Source organism: Rattus norvegicus, chromosome 6 (assembly GCF_036323735.1).
Source record: "Rattus norvegicus strain BN/NHsdMcwi chromosome 6, GRCr8, whole genome shotgun sequence".
NCBI lineage: Eukaryota > Metazoa > Chordata > Mammalia > Rodentia > Muridae > Rattus > Rattus norvegicus.
The window spans coordinates 50,847,390-50,867,922 of NC_086024.1; the positions used below are offsets into that span (position 1 = coordinate 50,847,390).

Consider the following 20,533-nt stretch of genomic DNA (forward strand, 5'->3'; position numbering starts at 1 on the left):
AGCATTCAACCCATACCTAGAACAAATTGGTCTCGCCAGCCTTTCTACCATCAATATATCCTCCAGACATGTTCTACATCAAAATTCACCCAGCTTTGGCTCAGAAGCTACAAAACTGAAGAGTCCCTCCTTACCCCAAGCAACCATATAAATTCATGAATTTTAACTTAAACCCATCAGAGAATGGATACTAAGTAAAGAAGGATTCAGCCCTGAAGATACATGACTAGAACCTGGTTTCCCAGAGACCAACCAGCCCAGGAGGATGGCAAGAGTATACAACAGGGTCATCAGATTCTTCCTGCCAGGAGTGTCCATGAACTACAGACAAGCACAAGGTGGGTTAACAGAATCTGGGAAAGCAAAGAGAGAACATGCCTTGTCCTGGGCAATCACCCATATGCCTTACTTGGGCTCTCCCCTACTGGGCACTCCCAGATGATAGAAAAGGCCATGCAATGGAAAAGCAGGGTAGGCCCTGCTGCCAGAACCCTCCACACTAAGAACAGGACAACAAATCCTGGCACCCGAGGGTCACTGCCAAAGGTTCACTAGGGTTGGAGAAAGAACTAGAACAAAACTCACCTCTGGGACATTAAGTTTTATGCCCAGACTATGATATATCCCAAACCACTAGGATAGGCAGGACAACTGGGAAATCCTACCTCTAGATTTCCAGATTTTCCTACCAGAGACCAACCCATATGGACAAGAATCTGAAGTGAAAAGAACCCACCACCTACCTATAAACAGCAGGCCACTAACCATCAGTGACAGCTAACAGGATTCTACAGCAGTGGTGGGGCTAAGGCCAGAACACTAGAGCTGAAGATGGGCCAAGAAAATTGATAATTTACCTCCCTAAAAACCAGGCATGCACTCAGCACAAGGTAATAGCTCGGTAACCATAGCAACAACAGCACTGCTCTAACCTCCTGTCTGGGTTGATTCAAGGCCCTTCTAGGGGCCTAATGGAAGAGGAGGTGGCTGCCATGGCAGGTTATCAGCCTCAGTCTGTATAGCCTGTGTGTGTCAAGTCCACCACTATGTCTGCCTTTGCACATAAAGATTTCTTAGGATGCAAGCAGGCAGCATTCAAGCTTGTGTATCATCTACAGCTGTATCTGCCATGCTTAGAACATCTGAAATATTTCTTTTCAGGCATTCACCAAAAAAAAAAGTTCACTAAGATGTACTCATGCAAGTTTAATATTTTAATCAAAATTTCACAAACACATTCAAACAGAAGAAAAAAACTACTCAGCATAAAGTCATAAAGCCATCCATGGACACTGATATGTCCCAGATCCTGAAACCATCCAAAGAGAGGATCTAGACAGTACTCCAGTATTAGCTACCAATGCAAGAACAAGCAGAAAGAGGCCTGAGGCCAGACTAGCCTGCTGCCTACATGTTCTACCAGGATATGCCACACCCTCTCTTCCACTACCCATGAACACTTGCCCCTAACAGCAGAAATGAAGAGGTAAAAAAGTAAATGCCATACATTAATGAACGGGAGAGGGAATGAGCTATTAGTAAATATGCAATGGAAGGAGTGGAGCTCACCTGAATGGTAATGGATAATAGGTTCAATTATAAAGTCAAGTCACTAAAAGATCAGATACCCAAAGACAAGTCAACGCTAGACAGACAATGCTAGAAAAGAAAACAGGGACAGAGCATCCGAGGGCAGTGGATTGATACTTTACATGGTAAACGTGTGTGGAGTTGAAATTCCAGGTAGCAAATGCATGCATAAGAATCTGAATCTCTGATGAGACTATAGCTGAGCTATTTTTTTTTAATCTTGAAATATATCAATCCATGGAGAGAAGGTGTTCTAAGGACAACAGGACAAAGAGAAACATGGAGGAAGGAAGAAGGGGAGGGAAGTCCAAATGCTGAGGTAAGTCATATTTTGAACAGTTGAAAACTGAATAGAAAACTGTAAAGCCAGCCAGATGGTCCAGAAACAGAATCCAGAAAGGGAACAGGGCAGGATCTGTTCTAGCCTGAAACCATGGACATCCAGAGTTGGTGGAATGGTTGGTGATTTCCATTAGAAATCAGAAAGGTGTTATCAGCAAGAGTTTCCTATCAGGTGAAAATGGCCTTCAGAAATGAATGTATTTAGCAGCAGCAGCCCGAGCCTATGAAATGACTGATAACTCACCAATGATAACTGGAACGTTCAATATCCCACTTTCAGGTGTTATAACATCTGGGCATCCCAACAAGGAAAACAGGAGATGCGTGTGATGTGTGTGGTATGAAGACCCCAGGAGAGCACACATCCCAGCAAGCAACTGTGCACGTGCTCTGGTGCACAAAAAGAAAAAGAAAAGAAAAGAAAAAACCTCTGTTCAGCAGAGACCAACTGTTAGGCCACAAAAAAAAGTCTCTGTAAATGTGGGAAGATCAGAGCAATGTGACATGTTTGCTTAAAACACTAGGATAAGATTAGACTCTCCAGCAGAAGGAAACCTGGAAAACAGGAACATTTTTCAATCAAACTACTAATTTCTTAAAGTAGGTCAGAGAAGAAACCACAGGGAAACAAATACGCTGAAATGAATGAAAAACTGAAATATAGCACAGTGTATGTGACACGATGACAAAAGTGCTCGGAGAAAATCCATGGCTTCATATCCCTAAGAAGGAAGGATGGACTCTAGTGAGTAACTGGAATGTCTGCGTTACAAAACTCTTACAAAACTACAAGAGCAAGAATGAGACAGACGGAGAGTGGGGGGGGGGAGGGAGGGAGGGAGGGAAGGAAGACTAAGTCCAGAGCATTCATAAGGTTAGAGTGGGACAAGTCGGGAAAGCAGAAAACCCAGGGAAAGAAATCAGTGAAGCCTAAAGTCAGTTCTTTGAAAGGTCAGAAAAAAACAACAGACCCTGAGTTATACTGACCAAGCCCCCCCAAAAAAAGACCCCACAGTTTAATAAAATTGGAGACATATTTAGAATACCACTATGGAACATTCAAAATTAAAGTGGATTCTGAGATAGTACAGTAAATAACTTTTGCTAGCAAATTAAATGTGCTATATGAAATGAGTAAATTCTAATAAAGACGTTATTGAAACTGACCCAAGAAATAGAAAATATCAAACTAGAACAAGAGACTAGCTTAGTAACAGCTCTCCCCCCCCCAAAAAAAAACTAATTCCAAGTGTCTTTGCTAATAAATTCTACCAAACACAAAAGACAAGCTGACACACAATGGAATAAATATACAAACCTATAATGAAATAATTCCTGATGCAAGCTAAAAAGTGGGCAAGCCTTGGAAGCCCAGCAAAAATCGTGGAAATCTCAATGTTTGAGCATTCAGATCAATAGACAAAGATCTATTGTTTCTACACACTAGCAATAAACAATTAGACACCAACATTTTAGATGCTGTGTTCAATAGCTGTGCATATGTATGCTATACAGCACAATCATTTCTTTGAAAGTTCACATGTAGCAAGGTGGTAGTGCACACCTTTAACCCCAGCACTCAGGAGACAGAAGCAGCCAGACCCCTGTAGTCCGAGGTCAGCCTGATCTACAGAGCAAGTTCCAGAACAGCCAACGTTACCCAGAGATACCCTATCTCCAAAAAACAATTTTAAAAGTTCACAGATCTAAATGGTGGAAAGACAGTCGACATTTGTTGCCCATCCTATCCAACATTATTAATACCTAAAATCTCCCAAGAAATCATCTATAGATCTTTGTTCCCCAGGCCAGGATTCCTACAGAAGTCAACAAGCCAAGTCTAATATAAATCTGGAAAGGCAAATTATTTTGAATGGTAAAAATAACAGCTTACAATAAGAATAAAATCAGTGATCTCCCCTCACTATCGATAGCAGGTGGGAGAGCTGGCCCTGGGGTCTTGAGAGTGGGAGAATTGGCCCTGTCCCTCACAGTCTGAGGCACCTGAGAGAGTGGGTCCTGCACCTTGCCTAAGCAGCAGGGCAGAGCTGGCCTTGACTGCAGGTGTTGCTGGTGAGCTGGCCCCAAGGGTATGCGATCAATAAAGCAGGCAGGCTGAGCAGGCTCAGATACCTCTCAGGCCCCAATCCAGGGCTTTGAATTGGCCCACCCCAATGTCTATCCCATCAATGAACTATTGCTGGAGTGCATGAAGAGGCCTGTCCTACAGATACAAAACTTCAGGATCTCCATGACACAGGACAACAACAGGATATCTGAGAGGAGTCCCGGAGAGGTTCCAATATTGGAACCTCAGATATAGTAGCAGAAGGCAGAGGCCTCATACCAGACCAACCAGTCATTGCAATGAACATTTGCAATCAAAGAAGTATGGACAAAGGGGTATACTGTGGGACACACTGTGACACACTACAATTTCCACAATGAGATTAATTTTCTCTGTTGAGGGGAGTTGTGAGGGTGGAGAGCAGGTACAAGGAGAGAGGGAGATGAATGGGATTGGGGTGCATGATATGAAATTCACAAAGAACCAATAAAAAGGTTTTTTTAACAGAAAAGAAAAGAAATATAAAAAGAAAAATCAAGTGTCTCACATAATCCAATTTTAAAACCTCGGGATTCAAAATATCTTCTTAAATGAGGTAACCCAATCACAAATATATATTTTAAAAAAACAGTGTACACTCACTGATAAATGAATATTAGCCCAAAAGCTCAGACTACCCAAGATACAATCCACAGATGAAGCTCAAGAAGGATGAAGCTCTTAGAAGGGGGAACAAAAATATTCATAGAAGAAAATACGGAGACAAAGTTTGGGGCAGAGACTGAAGGAAAGGCCATCCAGAGACTGCCCCCACTTGAGGATCCAGTCCATACACATACAGCCACCAAACCCAGACAATATTGCTGATGCCAAGAAGTGCATGCTGACAGGAACCTGATATAGCTGTCTCCTGAGAGGCTCTGCCAGAGCATGACAAATACAGAGGCAGATGCTCACAGTCAACCATTGAACTGAGAATGGAGTACCCGTTGGAGGAGTTAGAGAAAGGATTGAAGGAGCTGAAGGGGTTTGCAACCCCATAAGAACAACAATATCAACCAACCAGAGCTCCCAGGGACTAAACCACCATCCAAAGACTACACATGGACAGACTCATGGCTCCAGCTGCTGGACAGACCCATGGCTCCAGCTGCATATGTAGCAGAGGATGGCCTTGTTGGGCACCAATGGATAGAGACGTCCTTGGTCCTGCCAAGGCTGGATCCCCCAGTGTTGGGGAATGTCAGGATGGGGAGGCAGGAAAGGGTGGGTGGATGGGTGGGGGAACACCCTCGTGGAAGAAGGGAGAAGGGAGATGGGATGGGAGTTTATGAACAGAAAACTGGGGAGAGGGATAACATTTGAAATGTAAATGAAAAATCCAATAAAAAAAAGTAAAATAAAGATCTTCTTATTGGTGAGAGACATAACAAGATAGTGATTCCCCCAGGGGGCCCTGAGAAAACAAGGACCCTATGAGTTGCCTGTACCTTGACTATGCTGCCAATTATGTGGTCATGTATTCCCCTAAATTCCTAAAACTGGATACTAAATCAGACAAGCTTTATTGTCTACAAGTGATAGGTTAATCCTTAAATTTTCACTATTATCATGTGGGGTGCTTTATACAGCTATGCACTTATGATCGGAAGATGTGTATTCACATGTGGAAATTAGAGAACAATTTTAGGTGTCTTCTTCTATTGCTCTCCATCTTATTCTTTGAGACAGGTTCTCTTACCAAACCTTCTTAGCTACACTGACTGACTAGCAAAACTGCAGGGTCTGCCTTTCTCCGCCTCCCCCAGGACTGGGGTTCTAGGCACATATCACCCTGCCCAGCTTTACCATGGGTACTGGGGGGCCTGAACTTGGAGCTTTCTTTTCTCTTTAGATTGATTTATTTTTATTTTTTATGTGCCTTTATGCCCATACTCCATATGTGTGACTGGTACCTGCAGAGTCCAGAAGTGGGCATTATATCCCATAAAGCTAGAGCTGAATTGCTAGACACCATGTGAGTGCTGAGAATCAAATCCAAGACCTCTGGAAGAACAATTGCTCTTTACTGCTGCGCCATCCCTCCACCCCCTGAACCTAGGCCTTTCTGCTTTTGCAATGAGCATTTGCCCACTAAGCCATTTTCTCAGCCCCTAACAGTTTGGTTTTTAAAGAGACAAGGGCTGAAGGAGAAAAGTATGGCCCCATATAATCAATGTGGGGGTGGTTCTTCCTAAAGATGGAAATTATAAAACTAAATAATCTAAATTATTCAAAGCAACTGTGTGGCCCTTGGCAACACCCAAAGTTGGGAGGTACCACAAGAGTTTGACCCATTGGGCACAGGCAGAAGGTGGCCACCACCCCGCAGCTCTAGGTGAGCGTGCTATCACAGGCTAGCTGCTCATGGTGGCAGGAGACCACTAAGAGCCATTGAGTCCCTATGGAAAGAGACAATCTGGATATGAGAAAGCTGCCCAGGGACTGACATCCAAAATCTAAAATTGGAAATCAAAATTAAAATTGGAGCATGACCAGCCTTTCCCAGAGCACACATGTACTTATGCCAAACTCTTCAAGTCCCAGTGAAGGCAGAGAGACACCAGCTCTGCCTCAAGAATGAGGAATGGGAGAGGGGAGAAAGGGGATAACATCTGAAATGTAAATACATAAAATATCCAATATTAATTAATTAACAAAAGAATGCACAATGATTCTTTTCTGGAGAAAAGAATCCCTAAGATATGGTACTCTGGGGCTGGACTTCAGTCTGTCTCTGGCTTAGCAGGTTGAATGTGCACAAGGCTGTTCCGCCACAGCCATAGTTAGGAAACCAGAAAGCTGCAATGTTCAGTGAACTCCCCGGTGCTCTTATTCCCCTAGAACAATAGCACCTAAACTATTTACAGAGAACGTAAGTGAAAAGCAGGGAAGGAGTAGAAAACAAGTCATAAGCCCGCTCACACAATCTCTGTTTACCCAGGCCTGGTGTGGTCCAACCTGAGTCCCTTGCCTGCTTCAGATCGAGCAGTATGTGGGAAGGCGCGAAGGTGAATTCTGGAAGCACACCTATAGCAACAGGGAGGACCTGGAATGACAGAGAGAAGCCAAAGCGTGCTCCAGTAGGGAGGAGAGTGAAGCTATACTTCAGGCTGGGGGGCCACCTCAGGCCGAGACAAAGCCTACACTGCTCATCCTCTAAAACACCCCAGCAACACAGGCCTGGCAGACATGAATGGTGTCAAGGAAGCTAGCTCACCAAGAAACAGTCTCTGAAGAAAGAGAGAAACTGTGCTAAGCCCCCCAGAGGCACAAGACAACTAGAATATTCATTTTTACAAAACTCCAGCACACCAAGACATCCATTATTTGTACTCCATTGGCCTATTCCCACTAATGATTCTCTGCTTGGCATGGGGCACCACAGACCATATCCTCTAAGTAACCAGGACGTCTCTCTCCCCTACCTCCAAACTTAAACACCAAAAGTTTGTTTGTAATACACCTAGTCACTTCCCTTAAAATGTCATAAAATGTGTTTGGGAAGGTGCCACGGTAGCACTGGGCTAGGAATGCAGGCACGAGATGGCACTTTGATCTGGCAATATTGCCATCTAAAATTTCAATTTTATTGACACTAAAATTGAACTAATGCTCTGATCTGGCCAAATCAGACCTGGGAAGGAAACGTTGCTCACAGTTTAGCAGCAGGTGCCTTTCACTCAATCTGTATTGGTTGTTTGAGAGGCCAGAGTGGAGAGACGAGACAGTGGCCATAAAACTCTACCGGGCGGACTTTGGATCCAAGAACAGCCCGTGAAGATGGACTAGAGAGAGTTAATGTTCCATGACTCTTATGCATCTATTTCAGCAATGTGTCAGGCCTGCTTATCGCCTCCACAACAAGAGAGCACCGTCTCCTTTCCCATACAGAGTGAAAGGAAAGGAGCCTTTAAAATCAAAGTCCTTACCTTTGCTGTCAACATTCATACTGGGGAAAACAATCTTCCACTCAACACTAGTGATAATCTGGTAACTGTGGCCTATCGAGTTCAGTATAGATGTGATGGCACAAATGTAAAAACTAGGCCTACTCCTACTACAGAGCCTTTCCTTGGTCCTTGAAGTGAAGCTTTAAGACTCTGAAGCCACCCTTGTCTGGACTCAGTGGGAGAGGAAGCACCTAGCCCCACAGAGACTTGAAGTACCAGGGTTGGGGGATATCCAGGGAGGCTCAGAGGAAAAGGGGAGAGTGAAGGCTTAGGGGAGGGAGAGACCAGGAGGGTGGCAATGAGTGAGGTATAAAGTGAATAAGTAAAATAATAAAGTAAAATTTAAAAACAAAAACAAAAAAGTGAAAAGAAAAGCAATCCAAAGGGAGGAGAGGCAAACAAAAACAGTCTACGAAGCTGAAGCAGTTCATCAGGAGACTCGTCACAAAGGAGGACGGCAACACAGCAGCTAAAGATGTAAACAAATCTGCAAATGCCACAATGAACCAACCACTAGTTGTCTCTGAGAACCAATCATCTGCCCAAGATCTGCCATGTCCTGGTTGGCCAAGGAAATGTCAGCTGTGGCCACTGTCCTCCGAGAGTTCAAAGCCACATGGAGGGACTAATTTTAATGTGTCCTGCTTGGTAGGACTTCAGAAACTGCAGGCATTCGAAAGTCAGGCATGTCACTGTGCCAAGAAGTGGCCTTGGTCGGGACAGTGAAGCACGTGTCAGAGTGGAACTACATGAGAAGCAATGGGAGAGGACACAAGGAGTGACTGTGGGCAGACAGAACTGAGATGCAGTGAGAGAAAGAGATATGACCTCTCTGGTGCGACTGACAGGAGTCAGGGGAGCCGCTGAGAGAGGAACATAGGTGCAGAGGTGTTTAGGATGCTTTAATAGTATCTCAGGAGGAGGGGAAGGGGGGGCAGGATCAGATGTGGGAGGAGAAGGGGGAATACAGAGAGTCAGGAAATTGAATGAAGGTGGGTAGCAGTGGGGAATGGGGAACAGGGGTAGCCCTATAAAGTTCCAGATGCCAGGAAAGCAAGAGGATCCCAGGACCCAACAGAGATGACATTCGCTAAAATACCCAACAAAGGGGAGCAAGAACCTTAGAGACCATATCCAGAGGTTAGGCATGCTCCCCAGATGAGGGGTGGGGCCACCCACCATCTACAAAATATTAACCCAGAACGTTCCTATCTAGAAGAAACACAGGGACAAAGAGTAGAGCAGGGACTGAAGGAAAGGCCATTCAGAAACTGCCCCACCTAGGAATTCATATCATCTGCAGACACCAAACACAGACATTATTGCTGATGCCAAGAAGTGCATGCTGACAGGAGAGGCTCTAAGAGGCTCTGCCAGAGCTGACCAATACAGATGTAAATGCTTACAGCCAACCAATAGAGGGGTTAGGGGAATGACAGAAGACGGAAGGAGCTGAAGGGGTTTGCAACCCATAGGAAGAACAACAATATCAATCAACCAGACCCCCCAGAACTCCCAGGGACTAAACCACCAACCAAAGAGTACACATGGAGGGACCCATGGCTCCAGCAGAGGATTTCATTATCTGACATCAATGGGAGGGGAGGCCCTATGTCCCAGTAGATGGCCCAAAGTAAATAAAAATTCCATTCACCAACTTAAAATCAACTCTCCATAGCAGAAAGCTCTGGTGATGAGAAAATGCAAAGGCAGTTGATGAGAAGGTGCCTACCTGGGCACTGGGCTCAGTCTTATCTCCTTTACTTTTTCAATGCCATCAAACACAGGGCGATTATATCTAAGAGCCAGAAGGAGCCAGGAACAGCCTGTCCTACAAGCATTGTCTCCACCAGCCCTCAGCCAAGAGGTAATGGCTCTGAGAGGAAGATGGTTCTAAGAATAGTGGAGAGGGAGTCCTGGGCCAGGGCTGGGATGGAGCCACTGTTGTAGGCATGGAATGTAAATATCTACGGGATGGAAGATACGTTAACATCCTCAGACCCCACTGGTATTGGGAGGGGCATCCAGTTCCACTGAGGATTGGAAGTCAGGATGAAAAGCTAAGTCCCTGCTAGAAACCAGGCATAAAACACAGAGATTCCAGGTGACAACTGAGATGCTGAGTCTTGAGGTACAGCCAGGGGCCTTCCACCAGCTATTTCTCTGCCCCAGACCAGACACACTATATCAATCTCCTCCTGTAGCACCCTTACTTACTGTGATTTCTAACATTTCCATAGACACACAACTGTCTCCATATGGCTCACCATGGGACAAGACAGACTATTCTAAGACATCAACCTCATCCCTTGGCTTTGTTGCCCAACACCAGCCATGTCATAACACATGACCAAGGTAGGGGAGGTAAAGCATTCTCTTCAGAGGAAAGCGAAAATACAAGTGGATCGTCTCAGTACAGAGAAATCTACATTTCATTTTTCTAGACGTGTGTTTCTCTAAAAGTTTCATCACTTAATATTTAATTCATCATCACCCCACTTAGCATTATTGATGAGTTACACTTAGCTTCCCAGACCCCGTTATCAATCAATATTGACCCTGTCTCTTAGAGGAGCAATAAAATAGCTAGCTGTGTCGACAGAGTAGCATCAAGATAATGAAGAGGGGAAAGCAGAAAGGACGGTGGGTAGGTAATGAATTTTAAAAAATCAATCAACGCATCAATGTGATGCTCATTTTATCACAAAAACCCTGAGTCAGAAACAATGGCGGATCAGAAAAGGACACTGGTCTTATTGGCATTGTTGTCAGTGTCAATTAAATGAAGAGTCCTCTACTGACTGACTAAGTGTACAGGAGTAGATTACTGTTAGGGATTTGTACACGCGTTTTATTTACTCCAGTAAGATGACTAACTGATTATTTGCAACAGTAGCTGCAGGGGAAGGAACTTGTCAAATGTCCTTTATTAAATCATTTAAATATCATTCATGTTGATGGATATAAACCATGAATGCTGCAGCCAAGTCATCCAACATATCTAATTGAGTATGTGTGTGCACGCACATGTGTGTGTGCACACATGCATGTGTGTAGAGTATAGTGTGTGTGTTTTATGTGCAGTGTGTGTGCAGTATCTTTGTAGTGTGTGTGTGATGTGTATGCGTGGTATGTGTGTGTGTGGTGTTTGCAGGGGGGGAGATTAAGACACCTGAAAGAAGCAAGAAGAGGGAGTCAGATCCCCTGGCACTGGAGTCACAGGCTGTTGTGAGCATATAACACAGATGCTATAAACTTGAACTCAGGCCTCTGAAAGAGCAGCAAGCCCTCAATCGCTGAGCCATCCCCTCCAGCCCCATCACCACAGCTTCTAAATTTTTAATTTTCTTCTCATTGCACAGAGTCAAATTGTGGCTTTGACGACTCCTAGGTGCCAACATCATGAAATAGATGAGAAGGGAGGAAAGAGCGAAGCCCTCTGACCCTGACTCCTAAATCTTAGAAAGCGCCCCCCCATTTCATCATTAAGAAGGGGGTTTTTTAAATTGTTTTAGAAAATTGCTATTGGCAAGGAAAGAGATGAATCTGAGCAAACAACTGTCCTGGGACAAAGCTAGACAAGAGGAACTGTCCAACAAAGCTGAGCCTGATACTGCCGAGTTTAAAACCATGGGCATCAAGGTTCAGCGTGTTGAGACCACACATTTCCTCAGGCGGTGCTTGAAACAAATATGTAAGATGGGGGGAAATGCTTAAAGATCAGTCTAGAGAAACAAACAAGTCAGGTGAACAAGAGATTTGGCAGCGTGTGATAAGGTGTTTCCTCAAGAGAACTGTGGGAGCCAACGTTCCCTTCATAGAAATAGGGAAATCCAGATGTATAAGGACAGGTGGCACTCTGTGAGAAATCACACACAGCTGCACAGCAGGGCCAGCCGTCCCCCAGTGATACATGGGTCCCACTGCTCACCTGACAATATTTCTCTACATCAATAGCCCAGCAGAACATTCTTGGACTGGAGTATTAACTGACGAACTTACCAACACACTTAACTGCTCACTGCAGAGAAGGTACAACCCTGCCTCTGAGGAACGCTTTCCTCAGATCCTGATAACTAACCGGACACTCAACACACCACTGCCAGGTCAGACCAGGGAAGATTCTAGAGTTATATTACGTTCTAAATATTTCAATTTTGACATCAAGATTTCAAACAGCTGCATGCACATGTTTTAGGTTTACAAGTATACCAAAGGGCATATTTGATGCCAGTCATGTGCCCACATTGTTATTTGGTGATTTTCCACATTTGTTTATGGATACACCAAAATACAGATGCCTAAAGGGAGGGGAAAAAACCTACTACTTTTCCAGAAAACTGAAAACACTCTGCCTATGATGTTCAACCAGCTTTGGCATTAGCCTAAGCATGTGCATTTGAAGAGGCTTAGCCTTGTCATCAAACTTATATAAAAGGGAGTTAAAGTGATAATCTCATGCTAGGTACTCGTTTTCAGCTAGCAAAACTTATTTCAAGCATAATAATTTATAATTGATTTTGAAGCCTCTTGAAAACATGCACAATTAATCTTTCCATCTCTGTTCTTTGCACCTGAACTTGTCACTATAGCAAGCATGGTTGCTCAGACATCAGAAAGGGTCCGGGAGTCATATTGTATGATAGAAACAGAAACCTTTATGCCCAGGGCCCGCATTTGATGGTATGATCTAGAAAGTTCTTAAGACAAATACAGGACAGGCTAGCAGTAGAGAAATCTCACACCTAGACTGGTAATATAAAACGTCATCTCCTGTTTTCAGTCTGTTTCCTTTTTTCCTTTACAGGTTTCTTTCTTGATTTTAATTGTAACTACAAAAATATAGCAGGTAAGATATCAACTGAGTGCTTGTTCAGTACAAAAACTGAAACTGCCCCTTTTAATCTTTATCTAAAAATGTCAAAGCAGATGACACCACAGAACAACACTTGTAAGGGTCCCTGAGGGAGCTCGGAGGTGCAAGGTCTACTCTGAGTCTGTCACTGATGCTAGTGTTTCTGACATGAACTGAGCGTCACCCATCTCAAACCAGTAAGAGCATTCCAATGAAGATCAGGAATGAAATTTTAAACACTGAAAATGACCTCAATATTAGTTCACAGAATTAACATTAGAAGTTACGTCATATTTGTATTAGTATTAGTTACATAATTAGGGAATGATGTCTTCTTTAGTTTCTCAGATTGTGTGTGTGTGTGTGTGTGTGTGTGTGTTGGGGGGGGTTGTTTTGTTTGGTTGGTTGGTCCGGGTTTTTTGTTGTTGTTCCTGTTGAAGAATCTTCACGACGCAGCCCATTCTGCCATGGAAGTAGAAATCCCCCTGCCTCAGCCTTCCAAGTGATAGGGTTAAAGGCATGTACTTCCAAGTCCAGCACACATTTGTCAAAATAGTTCTGGAGGATCTTTTTTAAAACATGAGAGAGAGAGAAAGAAAGAAAGGAAGAAAGAGAGAGAGAGAGAGAGAGAGAAAGAAAGAAAGAAGGAAGGAAGGAAGGAAGGAAGGAAGGAAGGAAAGAAAGAAAGAAAGAAAGAAAGAAAGAAAGAAAGAAAGAAAGAAAGAAAGAGAGAAAGAGAGAAAGAGAGAAAGAGAGAAAGAGGGAGGGAAAGACAAACAATGGAAACCAATCTTGAAGCACATTTCGAAGCATAAACTGCTTCTAGTGGAGGAAAACAGGTTATGGGCGGAAGAAACAGGTGCTGCACACTTGACCCCTCACACTGTTTTCCTCCCGGCAGTCCCATGGCATGCCACGATTACTCACAACTCGCCCCTGTTGGGAAATGTGGACTGGCTTCATCATTTGGGAGTTACCTCTGTTTACTTTCATAAACACAGGAACTAAAAACTCAAAATGACACAACTACCCAGTACTCACACTCTACGTACGCTGCTCCGAATCTGAAATCATCTGTTGTTTTGTTTTTGATTCAGGGTCTCACCAAATACCTTTGATTGCCCTGGAACTCACCATGTAGATCAACCTGTCCTTGAACTCTCACCTGCCTCTGCCTCCTGACTGCTTCATCTTTTCATTACATAATTTCTGGCAGTTTTTTTTTTCTGAATAAAAGAGCAAATAACATCTGGGCAGTGGTGGTGCACACCTTTAATCCCAGCACTCAGGAGGCAGAGGCAGGCAGATCTCTGTGAGCTCAAGGTCTACAGGGTGGGTTCCAGATAGGCAGGACCACACAGAGAAGCTCTGCCTTGGCCTGGGGAGCAAATAACACATATGCCAGACAAGCGATGGCTTTTCCAAAGGCTTGCTTGACACTTAATCCATTTACGCAGATGAGGAATCACTATGTACACCATTGTCTCTCCAGCCCTGTTGGAAAGACTGAGCACTGTTCCCCAGACAGGATGACCAATAGCAGAGCTGATGCCCTGCTTTTTAACTCAGGGTTTAATGACCACCAGCCTGATTTCGAGCAGAGGTACACAAACAGTCATTGTGTGGCTTAACAGTATCTAAGTACAGTCACATCATCACTGTCTTACACAGAGAGGTCACATTTTATAGGTCTGGGTCTCACTGACCCTGGAGCCTACAAACATGGAAAACAGTGGTTAAAGTACAAGGTGTACAGAGGTCAAGTCACTTCACAGCGACCCCTAGAGAAGAGCTGACACAGCACACCAGTGTCTCCTAGCATGGTTGTCCACACATTATAGTCTAAGGAGCCTGGAGCTCACTTAGTCGCCCACCACCAGTTAATACAAAGGTAACAGAAATCAGTTAATACAAAGAAAGCAACAGCCCTGAGCAGGTTTTATGAACACTCTGGAGTTAGATTTTGTTACGATTATGTAATGAAACTTTAACAGAGGAAGAAGTAGAACCTGAGGTTTTAAGGTGAGTTCCAATAGCCACCATCCTGGTAACTGTGGACCCAACATAAGGCTCTAGGCTGAGCCACCCATGGTAGCTTTGATTATATAACTGACCTTACATTTGCATACATGTTCCATGTTCTCGATGAAACAATAAACTGCCCAAATGAACCGAAGGGTCAGTGGAATAAATTAGACACACTCAATCAAAAGCCATTATCAACATTTACATAGCAACCATGCTAATTGAATCCTACTTAACACAGAGCTGCTGCAGAACTGAAGGTGAGGGGACACTATCTGGGACTTACACACACACCTAGGGGAGATAACATGCCCCTCATAGCACACGCTGCAAGGAAAACATGAAATTGTTACCCCTGCCTAGGAAATTGAAGTGTGCCTCCTCAGGGAAAACTCTTTGGAAGTGCAGCCTAAGGCTGTCTTCCCCGTAGAGCATCTTCCTGTCTGGAAGGCTATGAGGGTGTTTCTTTACCTCTGACTTTGTTTTCTAACCTCAAGAACTGGGCCAGAATTTATGACAGGTAAGGAATTTGCATTCCTAGGAAGCACCTGATAGGTTTGAGGATCCAGGGAGTACCCTGTCTTCCTCATGAAAAACACAAAGCTACAGTTTGTTGATACAAACCTTTCTGTCAATATCTTCATAAAGCCTTTCCATTTCCTTTTCCTATTATTAAAAAGAAATATATGGTCAACAAGTATCTGAAGAAAGGTACCATAAATAAATTTTTAGCCTCCCCTGGCTTTTCTCCCGTTCTCAGCTCAAATTCTTCCTCATCAAAAATACAAGTTTTCATGCTAAGTCCTGCTCCAGGCTGCTATCTGCTTGCCCTGTTCTTCCTAATTCCTCCTCCCTTTTCCCTCAGCATATGCTTTTCCCTTTCTAAACACTTTTTTATGTTTGGCTTGTTAAATGTTTTGTGGGGTTTGAGTGTGTCCACAGGCTCATGTTTTGAAGATGTGCTCCCCAGTTGCTGTGGCTGCCTAGAGAGGCCATGGCAGCTTTAGCAGATTAGATGTAGAGGAACTGGGCCACGTGAGAAGGTTACACACTGCCTTGGTTCCAGTTTTATATCCTCTTCCTGACATGCGATGTGCTCCCACCACTGTGAACTGTGCTCTGCCTTCAAGGCCATAATGGGCGGAGAGTCTCCGAAAGCAGGATTCACCAACGTCTTCCTTCCATGTGTTTTTCTACCAGCACATGGTCACAGCCCCAAGAAGGTAACAGCCTTCTATTCTGTTGCACTTTGGTTTGGTTTTGCTTAATTAACCTCTGAGAAGTTCCACCCTCCCATACGTCCAGATCAACTGACAGTTTTCACTGTCAACTGCTCTTCTGTTCCTTCTATGGCAGAGTCACAAATTACATGAGTGAATGTCACATTTGTCTCTACCACTTGTTATCAACTACTATACTTGTGGGCAATTCCTAGTAATCATTTTGGTAGCTTGGAAAGACTGTGTGGATTTAATTCTAATAAAAAGCAAAATTCCACTTCTGAAAGGCTTCACCAACGGGCTGGAGAGATGTCTCTGGGTTTAAGAGTGCTTGCTGCTCTTGTAAAGGACCAGAATTTGGTTCCCAACACCCATGTTGGGATACTCACAACTGTGTGTAACTCCTGCTCCAGAGGATCTGGTGCCCTCTTCTGCTCTTCATGAGCACCATACACATGTGTACAAACCCATATGCAAATATGCACATATACATAATTTAACCTTTATAATATAATCTTTAAAAGTCTGCACCAATTCACAAGCCAACCTAAAAAGTACTACAGCTTTTCTGTCTCTATATTTACACAAATATTGTCAGCTCTCTGCAAGGACACTCTATAAGAAATTATTATTAAGCACTGGGCATTATCGACCTGGGTCAAGTAGCAAACACCACATTGCCTACTCACTCTTCCTTAAATAGGACTGGGACATGGAGATTAGAACTTGAGCTGTCATTTCAGCGAGCTTCCTACTTTTCTCATCTGCCTTCTATTATTGGGCTGGGACTGTATTCATGACATTAGGAGCTTTTCCAAATTAAGAAACATTGATTCACATCACAAGTACTTTCTTATTTGCTTTGGTTGAGTTTTAACTTCATTAATTTTTTTGCAAAGACAAAAGACTGGTTTTCCATTTAGAAAACCATTATGTCTTTGGGGATGATCATTCCTTACACGTGATAGAGAATTTTGAGACCAACACCTGATTGTAGTGCACTCTGCCTTTAACTGGCCCCACGCCGCTTTCCTGGCTGCTCAAAGTTTACTTGGTGTCTGCCAAGTTCTCCATCAGATTCAAGATCAGTTAGTTCTGCATGCCTGGGAATGGGAGGAGTGCTGAAGATGACAAGGACATGACTAGAGCCCAGCTCAGGTATATAGATAACTCTAGTAAGGGCTAGACTGACCGGATGGCATGAGAAGAGTAAATAGCTGGAGAGCCATGGAGACACACACAGGGAATCCAGAGAGCCGAGAAAAGAAGGCAGACTCTGCAGGGAGCAATGATGGGTGTGAAGGCTGGACTAGCAGAGAGCAACCTTCATGGGGGAACCTGGAGAACATAGGAAGATGGCAGACACCTATGGAGGGTGTCAAAACTGGACTGACAGAGGACAGGACAGACAGCTTGTACAGTACAACATGAGCAAGAAGTTACAAAGTCTGTGTTTGGGGAGAGAGAATCTCATCATCTAAAATTTAAAGTCAGTTCTTCCTATGCTCCCTCTCAGAGGGGAGTGTGTGTGTGTGTGTGTGTGTGTGTGTGTGTGTGTGTGTGTTTTAATGTATGCATGTTTGTGTGGGTATGTGCAGGTATACATACATGTTTACTCATGCATATAAATATCAGAGATCAATAGGTCAATGTAAGGTATCTTCCTAGATTTCTCTCAACCTTATTTTCTAAGACAGGATCTTCCCAAACCTGGGGCTCATCTATTTTACTAGGATGATTTACCAGGAAGCGTCGAGACTCTGCCTGGCTCCACACCGCACCCCACACGCTCACTACATTCACCGAGGACAAGTGTGCACACCATCATTCTCTGTGTCTATGTAGGTGCTGGGGATCTAAACTCAAGTCCTTGTGCTTTCAGAGCAGACATTTTAAGTTATTCCTCCAGCCCCTGAAATTTTCATATAGGATCTCCAAGGTAGGTAAAACTTAAAAAAAAAAATTAAAGATTGGCAACTCAATGTCAGGAAACGTTTGGAGTCCCATAAAATTTAGCATTTCCAAGTGGAAGGCTTTCTCTGTGGCACCCTACAGAGCTGGCCTGCAGACCCCACTGGAGAGGGGTGGGGAATGCAGGCTTTCTCCACAGAGTCCTAATCATGTTGTCTGGGCATATACTGCCAATCAGACTTTTCTTCTCTATTTCAAAAGGAAATTCATGTTTCCAAAATCTTTACATCTGGTTTTACAGAATGATCAGGTAGTACAGACTTGTAAAGCATTGCTTCTGTACAAGTTATTAACAGTGGTGCTGCACAGATCAGGACACTGCGAGCTGGAGAGCAGGGCTAGTGAGATGGTGCAACTGCTCAAGGTGCTCCCCACCAACCTGATGGTCTGACCTCTATTTCCAGGGTGTACAGACTGGGCGGAGAGAACTGACTCATGCAAGCTGTCACACAACCTCCACATGTGCACCACAGTACTTCCTCACGTAACAAGTAAGTAAACAAAAGCACGAATAAATGTGATTTGTAAAGCTGGGGAGTATTCCAGTCCACCTGAGCGCAATAGTACTCACCCAGTGTAATTAAAGTCACCTTCAATGAAGACAAGTTGGAGCATGTGAAAGGACAAAGTACCCATTTCATTTTTACTTCACAGAAGGGCTTTTCCCATCCGTGAATGTTAGTAACTTTCCGCTTTGATGATGGGGACAGTACTGAGCACAGTTGTCAGGGCGGTGGGTGACTGCACACTACACCTATTCCAGGGTCCTCAGGAGGAAGAACTCTCACACGGACACATGGCTCTATAGGTTTTTTTTTTATTTTTATTTTACACATATAACAAAATGAACACACTTGTCCACAACTCCTGGGCCTAAGGAGGGTCTCAATCCTAACAAATTCATCTGAAAAGCTCCTTCAGGCTGAGGCTGTCAAAGGCTTAGCGCTGATCCTCGAAACTGGAGGAGTCAGAGGAGAGGGAGTCTGCTTCCAGGACGGACTGTGTGGTGGCTGAAACTGTCTTTGGAATAGATTGTGTGTAGAGCATGAGTGTAAGCAATGCCGCTGGGTCCGGTACTTAAAAACTATCGATACCATCAAAAAAAATAGAAAAATCTGCCATCGAATATCAGAAATATATTTTAAGATATTGTTCATACTAACAGTGTCTCTTACAGCTTCACGGGGTGACTAGCGTTTTATTTTTGGATTGTATGTTTTAATTTGAATGACTCTGTCACAAGTAGTTCAAAGTTTTTAGACAAGTCTGGAAGACATGTGAAATGATGAAACCACTTCAGCTGCCAAGGGACATCATCATCCATCTTAACACCGGCCAGCCAGCACTACCGTGTCTAAGAAACTTAATCCAGTCAGGCTCAAATGTCCTACAAATAGACTCACCAATGAACGACTCATTAAGAATGGGCCTATAGCACAATGGCCTGCTGGCCAGGAAAACCAGTGGAGAGTGGCTTCTTGGAGCCAATGCTCACTATGATAATACACACAAACGCTTGATCACTCAGAACCTTCCAAGACATGGCTTGGAAGATCTTAGGGTCGAACAATTTCAAATTTGTGGGGTGTTTCACACCAATAAAAAGAGAAAGAGCACAGCAGAGACACTCGTGCAGAGCATGCCGGGAAGCAAGGAGAGGGCACAGACTTGGAAAAACCAAACACACCCAGCAGAACATCAGGCAGTTGGTTCTCCCCTGTCTGTGAGAAATGGACCGGGAAAACCGACAGCAGAGATCTATTAAGAAGAAAAACCAGTTACCGGTGGGGTTCACTGCAGGGACTACTCAGACTTTGGTGTGGTTCAAATCTGGGTTGAAATCCATTGATTTCATACTGAGATGTTAACAAGCTGTTTTCTGTTGTTTTCCCTCTTTTTCTTCTGTTTTTGATGTCTACTTTAAAGAGCTGGGCCAGCACTAGTGTATGCCCATAGAGCACTTGGAAGTACTCAGGGTGTCCCAGCATGTCCCCCCTGCCCTGCCCTGACCTGACCTGACCTGCCCTGCCCATATAACCTTCCTAGTGCTTGTCAGCAGAAGGAAGAGTGCCTACTCTCTGCCACCTTCCACCCCAAAGCTTAGGCCTTGGCCCCTTCTCTAGAGATGGGATACTTATATATGCAGCTACTCCTGCAACAGTGTTCTTGTTAAGGGAGATATTTTGAATCTTTCTATAAAATTAAATCTATCATAGGCTAGTACTAGGTTACCAATGCATGAAACCCCTCCTAGGGGCCTGTCCAGATTTCCCCTCGTGAATCAGGGTGACAGGGTGGACATGGTGCAAATGCCCTGTAAGGAGAGCTTTGAGATGTATGTGCATCCCTGCCATAAACCCAAGAGCATCATCTCTTTTTTTATGATCCCTGTGGGAACAAGTCGTCCCTTTCACCCTTAACCTTTGATTCTCTGGGGCAACCTCCTTTCTTATTACGCCTGTTCCCAGAA

At 44.0% G+C, this 20,533-nt stretch overlaps 1 protein-coding gene across 16 annotated transcripts in view; it reads right to left on the reverse strand.

The window, feature by feature from the left end:
- The window catches only part of Dcdc2c (doublecortin domain containing 2C), a 75,031-nt gene that overhangs the window by 14,983 nt on the left and 39,515 nt on the right, over window positions 1–20,533 (reverse strand). For 11 of the 16 annotated variants that reach the window (XM_063262307.1, XM_039112713.2, XM_017594301.3 and 8 more), the window contains exon 10: window positions 15,497–15,538. The exons of 4 other annotated variants lie outside the window; for them this stretch is intronic. In XM_063262307.1, the coding sequence (XP_063118377.1) occupies window positions 15,497–15,538 (42 nt within the window). Of the gene's footprint in view, window positions 1–15,496; window positions 15,539–15,567; window positions 19,096–20,533 lie in introns of those variants that run through there. One more of the 16 variants, XM_039112721.2, reaches the window with a different exon arrangement.